This window comes from Calypte anna, chromosome 3 (genome assembly GCF_003957555.1).
Source record: "Calypte anna isolate BGI_N300 chromosome 3, bCalAnn1_v1.p, whole genome shotgun sequence".
Classification (NCBI taxonomy): Eukaryota; Metazoa; Chordata; class Aves; order Apodiformes; family Trochilidae; genus Calypte; species Calypte anna.
Window position 1 is genome coordinate 99,665,592 of NC_044246.1, and position 12,596 is coordinate 99,678,187.

The following is a 12,596-nucleotide window of genomic DNA, read 5'->3' on the forward strand; positions in this document are numbered from 1 at the left end:
AGTGACTATAACTTAAGTTTTCTCAGCTGTTAAGTAGGAAATATTCCTACATTCCTTCCTTGTTAAAAGAATTCTGTAAATCATTAGTAAAAAAACTTTTTACTCAGTGGTCTAGATTATGAAGATGCACCTTTACATTCCTCCTAAGGAGACTACATCCTAATGGTAACAAAATCACCATCTTTAGGTACAAGCCAATATCCTGCCATATAGGTTTTATTAAGGCATGTTATGACTAATACCATGCTCTCACTACCATAATAAAATGTTTACAACCATATTATAGCAACACCCCAGCTTTGTGGTTAATCTGCACATATCCACCTTAGTATTTGCACAAAATCTGGCTAATCAGTAAGCAAGCATTGACAATGTTGAGATATAAAATTGTATTACATTAATAATACTGAAATATAGAGATCATATCACGGGCTCTGTTTTAATTACAGTAAGTTTTAATTTGAGATTCTGAAATGTACCACCAGCTGAGCCCAAATGCATGCTGTAATTAAAGTATTTTAAGACCTGAAGAAGACAGACTGACAATATCAGTTTTAGTTGTTACTAGCACATTGGCAGCAACAAAAGCAAACTAGACACAGATGTCAGCTGGGTAAGATTACAAAGAAACTACAAAAGGCAAGAAAAATCAAGTCTTGATGTTCAGAGATTTATGCAACCAAATGCAGGCCCAGAACAACACTTGGAAGACTTAGAAGGAGAGAAATACAATATAACTCCTCTAAACACTGATGACATATACTGTAATCAAAGTGATTTAGTAACTGATACTGAAATAATAATGACCATTCTGTCACCAACACAAAAGACAACATTTAAAAAAAATAAGTAATGTGCATATTGGATCAAGAGACAATTGAAGACAGCATTAAAAGAAACTCTTAGCCATAAGAAGAAAGCATCGAGTTACAAAGAAAACCCAAAAACACAACAATAAAACCCCCAAAACACACCCATTCGCAACCCCAGCAGGGCAATTTCACTGACATAACACGCATACTAGAAAACAACATTCTTGGTAAAAAAGCTGCAACTTTTTCACTGTAATACCAGCGCTTTTAAAGTAAAACTATGTCATCATCATCATCAAAACATCTTTAAGAGTATTTAGTTCTACAAACATAAGTACACATTTGTCTCAGAAATTGTTTCCATTTCCTCTTTGTTATACTTTCATAACAACGCCCACCCAAATACACTTTTAAAAGGAAACTTTATTAATATTTCAATAATTTATAAGTATTAGGAATAATACATATTTGAAATCATACAAGTGCATTGGAAAGTCAAGGTAAAGAATCAAGGCAATTAAAAATAAATAAGAAATGTTTATATCAGCTACATCAAGAAACATTCTGCAGTACTTCTGACACTATTACTTTGTTCAAGAAGAGCTAACAAAGCCATTACTACTAATATAATAGCAGGTACTGCAGTCTGGATGGGATTGCTTATTAACTGCAAGCTAACAAGGAATTTACTTTCTGATTTAAAAAAAAAAAAGAAAAAAAAAAGAAAAAAGCATTACTTAAAAGCCCTCTGAAGTGTAGCACCGAAACCTGATGAAGCAGGTGGCAAAAGATAAATAATAAAGCTTTTAGGTAAGCTGCTGCAACCTCACCCTTGTTCCCTTTTTTCTTATCTGCTTTCCATTTTCCATGTTTCATTTATGAACCAAAATCTCCTCTCACAGACCACACTGGACATAGACTATACTTTCATTATTTCATGGGAGGGAAATAGGCTCTACTAGCCTATCTGGAAATATTACAACTTTGTAATTATTATAACAGCAGTATGAGGAAAAAACACCATAAAATAATCCAGCCAATGTCCTCATAGCCTGCTGCTGGGGCGAAGTAAAGGAGACTTAAAATATTGGTGTTAGGACAAGCCTTTAGCTTTATTTTGCCAATCTATCATACACATTAAAAGACAGAGCTAAGTAAAAGAAAAGCCTTCAAGTTCCATATTAACTGTAGTCCTTACTCCTTTTTGTTCTCACAGTAAATGCAGTGCCCTGCCTGAGAAGCATCAATGTATATTGCTTTTAAAAACAGAGAGCACCAGATACATAGAAGGAAACAATAATTAGGGAAAAAAGCACACACCATTCCAGGAAAAGCATATTGTAAATTCGCAATTACAGAGCTGAAACTCAAGGCCTAAGAGGTGAGAGAAGGGTACAGAAGGAAAGAGAGAGTTGTTTTTGTTTTGGTTTGGTTTGGGTTTTTTTGTGGTCAGAAAGCGAGATAAATTTCCCTGCTAATTAGAAGCAGCTGACAGAACAGAAGAATGTTATGGTTCTTGTTTCTTACCTGTATCTAGTCACACATTTCTATGGGTAAGTGAAACATCATAATATGAAGAAATCATTTGGAAGAAATAGATTTCATGTTTAGTAGATAAGTACCGCATTTAAAAAATTACACTTTTTAAAAAAGTTTTATGTATTATTTTAATTTAATTATGTTTAAATTAGATAAAATAAATAAGAACAAGGTTGGAAGACACTGTGGTAATTTTTTTTTCCACTTAAGTATCAAATATCAAGTCTAACATTCCCTAGTTCTGCTGGCTGAGTCTCTTGGAGGTTTAAAAATAAATAATATTGTGAGCTCCAGAACTTCAATGAGTTATGAACATAAATATTTGAAGCAACTATTTATGATTCATTAAGTACTAGAATGCAAAACAAGCTGTCAAAGCACATAGATTAGTGAGGTTAGATTTGGGCATAGGCCTTTCCTGTAAACATCCCTGATCTCGTGCAGAACTGTAGTAAAATGAGTGAGGCTGTGTAGGGATGAGTGGCCTACAAGCAGAAAAGAGAGACTGCCATATGAACTCATTGCAAGATACAGAGTTAAACAATGACAGTATCTGACAATATACTCTTTGCCATTTAACTTTTAGGACCTTAAAATAGAATTTCAAAAGCTTCTCTACTTGCCAACTTCTCTTAGTTGGAAATTTCTCATGCAAGTCCAATCCTCCTTCCTATAGCCCTTCTAAGCTGCAGCTGTAGACAAGCCCCTTGCTTCTAGAATAACTGCAATGCACCATTTCCTTCTCCAAAATATACTAGTTTTAAAATTGACAGAAAGGAAAAAACTACTCCAGAACATAGGATCTGAAGTACAAAAGACTTATTTTCTCCCTTAACCCCATCAACAGCCTAAAGTGCTGCATAAATACATCTAAATCTTGCCATAACAAATAATATGGATACAAGCAGCCTCCAAATCATGTTCTGAGGCTTTCTGCCTTTACATGTGTGATGCCAAAGATAATCAGCAAGAAATACAAAGCAAATTTTAAAATACTGACTACTTGTCTTTGGCTGTGCTCATTTGAGTAACAAGAAAATATAAGAAGGCAAGAACTACCAAGTGCTTACAGTACTAAAACAGAAATCAAAGTACACCAAAGGAATACTCCAGATTTACTCAGGTGTAAATGTGTGATCCATGCAACATTCTGGAAAGCATTATACAGTAAGCTTAAATTAATCCTATGCAACTTGCATATACTTTTCCTGCTTAAAAAAAGTCCATAGTAATGCACAGGGACAGTTATAGGAGTAGTTGTTACTTATTTATGGGATCCCTTACTAGCATACAGCTTGGTATCAAACATGTCCACTTAGCTAGAGAGACTCTTTGATACACAGCGTGAGTGAAGGCCCTTCACCATCACATTCAGTTCTACCCAGGACTTTCAAATGTAACCCTGAAACCAGTGGAACAAAATGAACAGGCTGCCAGGAAAACATGAATCCCCCCCAAAGCCCTGCCTTTACCACAAAACCAACCCACCGACAACTAAAGACTTGAAGCTTACCACCATTTTCAAACACACCAACACCTTTTTTACACAGCTGTTGTTTTTCATTACCTCTCTTTGGACATACTGGTAAAAAATTAGAGGGAAAAATAGTAATTGGTGATTAATATAGCCAAGCAGTTATGACTAGAGGCTCAGAGTGTCTTTAATCAGTATAATGATTTTCAACATCATCTCTTTCCCTATCAGTATACCTCAAAGTATTTTCCAGTGGAAGCATGGGCTTTGTACAGAGAACAACCCCATTGATAGCAGGCTTTTTTAAGTTGTCTACAGTTAAAAATCATTGCTTTAATACAATTTCAGTTTCCTTTGTTTATCTTTTCTTAGAATGTCCTGACACCAGGCCAGTAGTTGCTCTTGAATTCAAAATGATCACATCAGTGTTTGAAAGTCATGCTCACCCTGTGCTCCTTGCAGCAGTGATCATCCAGCTGAAGTCAAGGGCTCTGCTCAATTGCAAACACAACCAGAAAAAAAGTTCTACAATATATTACCAACTACTCCCCACAGGCTGACAAAGGCTCTAGAGGATCTCTGATGTGATATCAATAAGAAACAAAATTTCAAGATAGATACTCCAAATCAATGATACCTACAATACATTCAGACAGACAATAAGCTGGGCTTATGAGGAAATACAAATTAACTGCATTAATTAGTTTGTGATGAAAGTTAAGAAAGAAGCTGACTAAATCAAACACATTTCAGAATTACCAGCAACACCCACATGCTTGTCCCATACCACAGCTACACTATTTGTGCAGGATGCCAGCAAATCCAGAACAGCTCTTTCTCTTACCAAAATAATAGTAAAAGGAAGAGCATTTATCTTTGATATTAGAACTCTTACAGTCTTATAATAAACTGTTTCATCTAACTTAAGTGCTGTGTATTCTAATTTATGATAGCTTACAGGATTAATACTTCTGCATGTATTTTCTCTGGAAGTTTATTTCTAACTTCTCTCATCAACTAGATATGCCTAGCATTATTTATTTTCATTCATACAAGAACTTTTACAAAAAGGTGTTTCCCCAACTTTTCACATCCATTAATTTCACTGCCTCCAGGCTTCTCTAGACAGCATAACTTAGTAAGAAAGGAAAAAAATGAAACATAAACAGCACCAAAACTAGGAAGCGTATGAGGCAAAAAGATATTAAACTCAATGCATAATGTGACTAAAGAAATTTCAGAATAACAGGTGGCTTGATCCACATGTTTGGGGCTACACCCTCAAATCTTCAAGTGACAGCAGCAGGTCGAAGTGAATCAAGCTAACTGGTTAGGTTTATTGGATTATATTTTCAGGCTTTAAAATTAAAATTAAATCTTTAAATTCAAAGGTAACAAAAAACCTAGATACTCTGCCCACAGAAGCCAACATTAGGATTCATTTTTGTCACAAGTAGGGCCCACTTACCCAATGGATAAATATGACAGAATACAAGACAATAATAGTTATATAACATCCCCATTCATACTGACATGTTATCAGAAAGTGCAATTATGATAATAAATAAAATGAAACATATACAAAGGTTTAATAAATATCAGTATACATGGCACAAATTAGGGAGACATTAACAGCACTTTAAAACATGAGCTCAGCAACTGAAATTACATGTCCTTTTTTTTCCACTCTGTCAGCAACAGAGATTTCTGAATTTGGCAATTATTTAGCTGACTCTCATGATCAACATCCCAGCCCAAAAAATGTCAGTGGTCCTTGGTCACTGGCCCCAGAACTGTCATTAATCTTCTGATAAAGTGTATCTTCTGAACAAGGTAAGCATTTTCAGAGTTTTTGTAGTGCCTGAGCAACATTAATTAGAACTTCCACTGGTAAGCATCAAAGAATGGGTTGCAACATAAAAATGTATTTTGTCCTGAACACATCCACACTGAACTTTAATTTATTTTGTACGAAAAACTAAACGTAGTTTAAAGAAATCTTACCATCATGAATCTCAAATGCCAAACTAGTGATCTTCTGTGTAATTATCATCATTGGACTGTTATAAAAAAAAGAAGAAAGAATCATTTAGAAAAAACTTAAGGATTTTCTTTCATATGTAAATGTCAAGGAAAGTTTATACTAATAGTCCAGGTTAATTCCTCTCAACTGGAAGATTTTCAATGCAAGGACAAAGTGATTAGTTTTTGCAGTTCAAACCATTAATTCAATGCAATTAGAATAATTCAATTCCTAGATCTAGTATTTGATAACCCATGCCTTCTATTACTGAATTTGATTCCACAAAATGAACCAAAGCCTTTCAGTTATTTTCTACTATCATAGTTTATTTTTTTACACTAGGAAGAGGTAAAAGGGTAACAAGAAAAATTAAACACAAGGCAAATTACAGCATCAGTAAGCAAGGGACAAGAAAAATACACCTAAGTTGAACAATGTTCCTTCATTTAGATGTGTAGCCCACTTCCACTGCTTCTACTAACACCTACTTCCTATGCTGAATTTTTCCATCTAGAATTATTACTTTGTTCAAATAAACATATCTGGCAAAACAAAACCCCAGCATAATTATGCTGGCTCCCATGGAGTTGTTTGCTTTGAATTTGGTACACTCGAGCAGATCTTTAACAGAAATATTCTTCCCTGGCTAACTGAGTCAGCCTTATGTTGAGAAATTATACTATAATTTGTAGTATCTCAGAGTTGCTGACTGAGGTAAATCCCAGCTTTGCTAACCCTCCAAATAGGGGGAGAGAGGCAACTGATGAGATCATAAAGTAGATTTTAAAAGTAGACTTAAAGCAAATTTAGAAATTTAACTTTGTAATCAGATCTCAAAAATATATCAGGGACTGTATCTGATCTGCAGGAAAAAATATTAAAAAAAAAACAACCTTCAACAAAGTAGTCATACTGTATGATGGGGACATAGTTTTACTGAAGTTTTTTTGACTGCACTTGGCATTTTATAATATATTCAACTTGGCACAGTAAAACAAATCCAAGAGCCATAAAGGCCTCCCCTTCATTAACAGGGCAACACCAGTGTTTTGCCAGATGGCTCAGTCTGTGTAGTTTTCTTTCAGGTTATTGCAAGGCAGACAGTATTTCCAGTCTTGAAATGCAGTCAGGGAAAGTTTTTTCTACCATATTATCAGTGCTCCAAAGTCCTGATAACACGGCTGGAGTGACAGATGAGGGTCAGCAGGAAGAAAACTAAACAAGTACAGGCAGTTTTCTTTTTTTCCTCTGTATCTCTTTCTAGTATTTGTGCTGTGGACCTGCGTGGTGCTGGCAGAAATCCCAAATTGATTCTGAATATAATGGGTTTTCCTTCTGTAAGTGGACATGTGACAGTATGGATCCTGCCTGGCAGGAATAGCTTGGTCAGAGCTTACAGCAATTCTAGCTGATACATCTGTCATAGTTTATCATAACAGGCCTTGGCATTTAAAAACTTTTTTGTTTGTTTGTTTTCAAGTGATTATTCCAGTAGCTTCTGAGATTTGACTGAGGTGCCACAATCTAGAGACTAAAAGAGGAAGAGTCCTTCCTGCAACACTGAGGCTGTGAACCAAGATTTCAACCATCCCTTTTAGGTGCTGGCAGAAAGGCAAAGGAGACAGGGGAAGGCTCACTGGCAGATGGGACCTGTTAGTAATGAAGCCAGGACCACACAGCCCTGCACAAGATACTGCACCTCTAGCATAAGGTTTCCTCAGCTTTCTCCACTGCCAGTGCATCAATTCCTTCATTCAAACTTTTCGCAGATTCTCTGGGCTCAGACATCTGAGCAGGGCATGGTATGCTAGGAGAAATATAGATAAACAGACATTCAAAGCTCTTCTGGGGCTAATCACTATATGACTCCATACCAACATCTTTGGAAGAACTTGATGCTGGGATTCAACAGCTGGTTAGGCAACTTTTGTTTGTTTTTTCTTAAGTTTACTCTCTCTTCCTGGAACTAGAGAAAACTTCCAGAATATAGCCCCCTTCAGGTAATTATCTGTTTCCTCTTGTTTTGGAAATAAATTCTGTCACAGGCCCCAAGGAATCAGATCATAGAATCACAGAAAAGTTTTAACTGGAAAAAGACCTTTAAGCTCATCAAGTCCAACTGATGCAGTACACACCAGAAATTTAATGTGATACGAATACATTAAACTCCCAAACTGGTGCACAAAAGGATAGTTTAAATTGGGCAGCTCAAACAGAGACTTGGATCTAGGCTTTTTTATCTAGGCACAGAACATTTAGGTCTTTGGACATGTTTAGACCTAGCAGAAATCTCTGAACACCAAACCAACAGAATCACAAGGAGAGCTGCTATCTGAAAGCAGAACAGTCACATCTGAGCAATGGTCTGCTCAAGCTCTACTACGAGTTTGGAGAGGGGCAACAAACAAATGCAATTAATCTGTTTCCAGAGTCAGATCAGAGCTCTGGTCCAAGGTTGTACACTTTATCATATTGTGAACTGGAAGGGAGAGCATCGGGATTACAGTTCCACTTGTAATGGTGACATTTAATTCAATACCAGTAAATCTAGTTCTCAAGTGTCTATGTTGCAAGTTCTCATTACAGCCAGTAGAGATCTAGTCAGTAGTCAGGGGCATTTGGCAAGTGACCCAGTTCACAGTAAAGTAGATCCATGGGGGTGGGTCAGCTGAAATGCCCTCCAGGCTCTACTGTCACCATCCATCAAATCTCCACTGACTACAATTGGAATTCTGTTTTGCAGCTTTAAGGCAGACACTTGGATGTAGCCATAAATGTAGAAAGATGTTTCAAATGGTAAGACCCAAGTAAAAATTATGGAAACCATCATGAACATTAACCATAAAACTTTTTAGGCTACAAGTTAAGTTTCTGGACTATTTGCCTGTTACCAGTGAAGACTGAAAGTCACAAGGCTTATAAAAAGCACAACTCTATTGCACAACACAGGTAATACTAAACTAGAAAGACCACTGAAAGACCATTTATTCCTGAAAATTATTAAAGGCATGGTTTTTTTTAATCAGACCAGCAAATATTCCCCACCTCTTTTTTGCAAAATACATATTGCCTTTGAAGTCAACAAAAAACACCATCATGGGAGCAAAGCTATCTATAGCAGATGCTGTGCTTCACTTCTCTGTTTGCAGTAGGAACAACCACCAAGATAATTTATTTTTACTTTGCTGATTCAGTTTTTCTCCTGTACAGCTCAAGTCAATGATAGGGTTAAGTTTGTTATATAAAATATAAACACATATAGACAAAACTTTCTCTTTCCAAGTGTTGTGTGACTACTACACCATACAGGTGCCTCTTTAGGTTTCCTCTTCTGAACATGTTAGTTTAGCTAAAAGCTAAAATCCATAAGACATTCAAATTTTCTTCACAGAGTGGTATCAGACTGTGCCAGACATGCAAATATATCAGCTGCAATTCAGATTTCATCATAATGTCATGGGTAGTAACAGAGATTTTAGGGGAAAAAGCAAAAAAATCCCACAGGCACCATATCCTTTATACCCTTCAGACAAGCACAGGAGGCAGTGGACAAAAGATCTGTGGTTCTAACAGACAACTGTTCCCAAAATTCTCAGTCTGCACGATTAAAGTACATAAATTTCATGTAAGCAAAATAATCACATAGGTCCAGCTTTATCTCCAAATTTAAAAGGCTAACACATATAACTTGGAACAAAACCAAATAGATACATTATTCATGTAGGAAGACAAGATGGAAAGACTGTTTTTCTCCTTACCCAGAAAAATCAGCAGAATACTGTCCATAATCAAAAATATAGACTCTAGTAATTTGGCACACAGTGAGGTATCCCAAAGCAAAAACAAAGCAATACCTGGAAGGCAAAGGAAAAAATAATGCTTTTGAATTAAAAACCATAAACATTTTTAAGTAGACCATAAACTGTTTTTTAAGTAGAGTTTAGGCTCCAATTATTTCCAGTAAAAAATACATAATTGGAGTGTGCAATTTTACCTTAATTCTGACTGAGGTTTTTTTGTAATATTTATTCTACTGTAGTGAATCATACAGACTTTTTTTAAAATTTGTGCAGTACAAAAAAATTCTATTGTCATTAGCCAATATATTTATTCACATTAATAAAGCATAGGATTTATAATTTCAAGCACCACCACAAAAACTTGAGGTCCTATAAAGAGAAAATAAATCTGGTAAGCTTATTTATTTATTTCAAAGCAAACTTTTGTCTTTATAAGTGTAGAAATTCAGCAAATCATACAAACTCTTTCCACTGAATGCATTTCTATACATTCAAAATTCAGCACCACAAAATCCACATTTGCTGTTTTCAAAGAAATGGAAAAAGCAATTACTTTTCAAATACACAAATCGCATTTGAGTGAAAAAGGAACAGAATGCTTTTATGGTTCCTGCTAAAGCTGGTCTTCAGCAAATGTAAGAAAAACATAAATAAGAACCACCTTATATAAGTATTATTAATGTGATCTCACCCATAATTTTTACAGGTCAGGGATGGGATTTTTTTTTACCCCTCTTTTTAAGATATACAAACACTATACTAAATGAGAATCAGTTTGCCAATACACCTTACAAAATATGCTCATTATATTTTCCAGTCAAAAAGGATGGTTACATGGGATTTCCCCATAAGCACTTTCTCAGTCATTCCCTGCACACAAGTGTTTCATATAAAATCCATTCCCATTTTAAGAAGAATTTTAGTGATATTCAATGTCATCCCAGTTCTATATATATGAAGAAATTGAGAACTTAAGACATTACATTGGTCTGAATCATTGGTCTGATACAGCTTTTATCTGTACCCCTTGGAAATTTTGGGTTGTAGGATAAGATGACAACTTTGAGTAGCCACTGACAGGCAAGTTGGCTGCACACAGGCCCAGGCTCACCATGCCATACATTACCTGATTATATGCATATAACCAGGGGCAAGAGTTGCATTTCTGTCTGATTTTACACTTTTCATAGAATCATCATGGTTAGAAAGGACCTTCAGGATCATTAAGTTTAGCCATTATTCCTACATTACCATAACCACTAAATCATCTCTCAAAGTGCCCAGTCTGCCCATCTTTTTAATATCCCCAGGGACAGCAACTCTACCACCTCCCCAGGCCACCTGTTCCAATGCTTCACCACTGTTTCAGTGGAGAATTTTTTCCTATTATCCAATTTAAATCTCCCCTGGCACAGCTTGAACCCATTTCCTCTTGTACACTTTTGAGGGACACAGCATCTTAATTATAAACTATTTGGTGAAGTACCTACCATACTTATTTCTGTTTGCACAAAGTGCAGAAAAAATAAAATTGCAACCTTGACAAAAAGACACCTTGGGAAATGATAAGAACTCCTTTTACTGTGGTCTCTTTCCATGCTGTGGAAGGACAACACCACAGTATGATATTTTGCGGAGCAAAGTTATAAAAAACAACATAGGGCACTTTTTCACCAACTAGTTGGCACATGGTATGGATTTAGTTTTGAAATAAATGTTTCATGTCCAGTCAAGATCCATTCCTTCTATTATGTTTGGAAATAATTACTTTTTTTTTCCAAATGTGTTATTGTTTGGTTTCAAAAGGTACACCTGACCACCATGTAACAGGCCAGGGTGCTTTCATTTCTTCCCTGGGATGGAATGAACATTTGAGCTTCATTCTTCCTGTAGGTCTCCATAGTAACACAGAACCAAGAATGGTGGGAATAGAAAAATTTATTTAATCCCTCATCAGACTAAAAGCTAAGAGCTAAAGTTGACCCTGTTCAAAATCTTACTGTTGAACTTAAATGAGACATGTGAAGCCACCCAAGTTCTTTCATCTTAAAAAAAGTGATAAGTGTTCCATATCAACCCCTCTTTCTGCAATCACTTGAAAGTATAACAGTAAACAATGCAGATAAGAGCACTAGAGGTGACCTTTATATTCTAAAAAGTTGACAATTGTACGTGGCACTTAAAAACAGACATGAAGAAGACAGTATAATAGCTTCACAACACAAAACATGTAAGTGCTTGGAATGCCCTTTGTAAGGCTACTGGAATCTGCCTTACAATGCCCAGACGAAGGGATGAGATCCTTGACACATCTGACAAGCATGAGTATTCATAAGTCAAAAACAAAATAGCTGCTAAGGTCCACAACCTCTTTTAACGCCGGCACTGTGAATTTTCATTTGGGAACCCATTTTTAATATTTTTCTATAGAATATACATAATTTAGATACATGATGTTTCACCATCACACCATGCAAATGATTTTAACCTTCCTCCTCCTCCCTTGTTATATGTCAGTAGTCTCTTTCAGACATCAGAACTATGCCCAGTATCTACTTTTACAAACCAATCAAATCCCATAGAGCACAAAGCCAGAAAGTGGTCTCCAAAAAGGAGACAGGCAGCAACACAACTTCAGTACAATACTTCTAAGGAAACACAGTTATTATCAAATGCTGATAATAACAGGACTACTGAAAACACTGTTTTGAAGCAAAGCTATACTGGTTTAGCAGCTGTAACCTAGAACTGCTAAATACAGAATATTTTGCAAGACTAAATCATTTTGTTCCAGTGGACTTCATACAAGAACTCACTGCCAATAAAAAAAAGTTATCTGCTGGCAAATCCATGGTGAGGCCAATCATTAAACCCAATACTGCCATGAGCTTGGTCTTTGGCAAGCATCATCTTGGACAAAGACATGAGTGAGCTGTAATTTCATTCAC

General features: G+C 35.9%; 1 protein-coding gene across 4 annotated transcripts in view; it reads right to left on the reverse strand.

The window, feature by feature from the left end:
* MBOAT2 (membrane bound O-acyltransferase domain containing 2) overlaps positions 1–12,596 on the reverse strand; it is a 106,640-nt gene that overhangs the window by 26,445 nt on the left and 67,599 nt on the right. For 2 of the 4 annotated variants that reach the window (XM_030447812.1, XM_030447809.1), the window contains exon 4: positions 5,830–5,885. In XM_030447812.1, the coding sequence (XP_030303672.1) occupies positions 5,830–5,885 (56 nt within the window). Of the gene's footprint in view, positions 1–5,829; positions 5,886–7,547; positions 7,629–9,606; positions 9,703–12,596 lie in introns of those variants that run through there. The other 2 variants (XM_030447808.1, XM_030447810.1) reach the window with 2 other exon arrangements.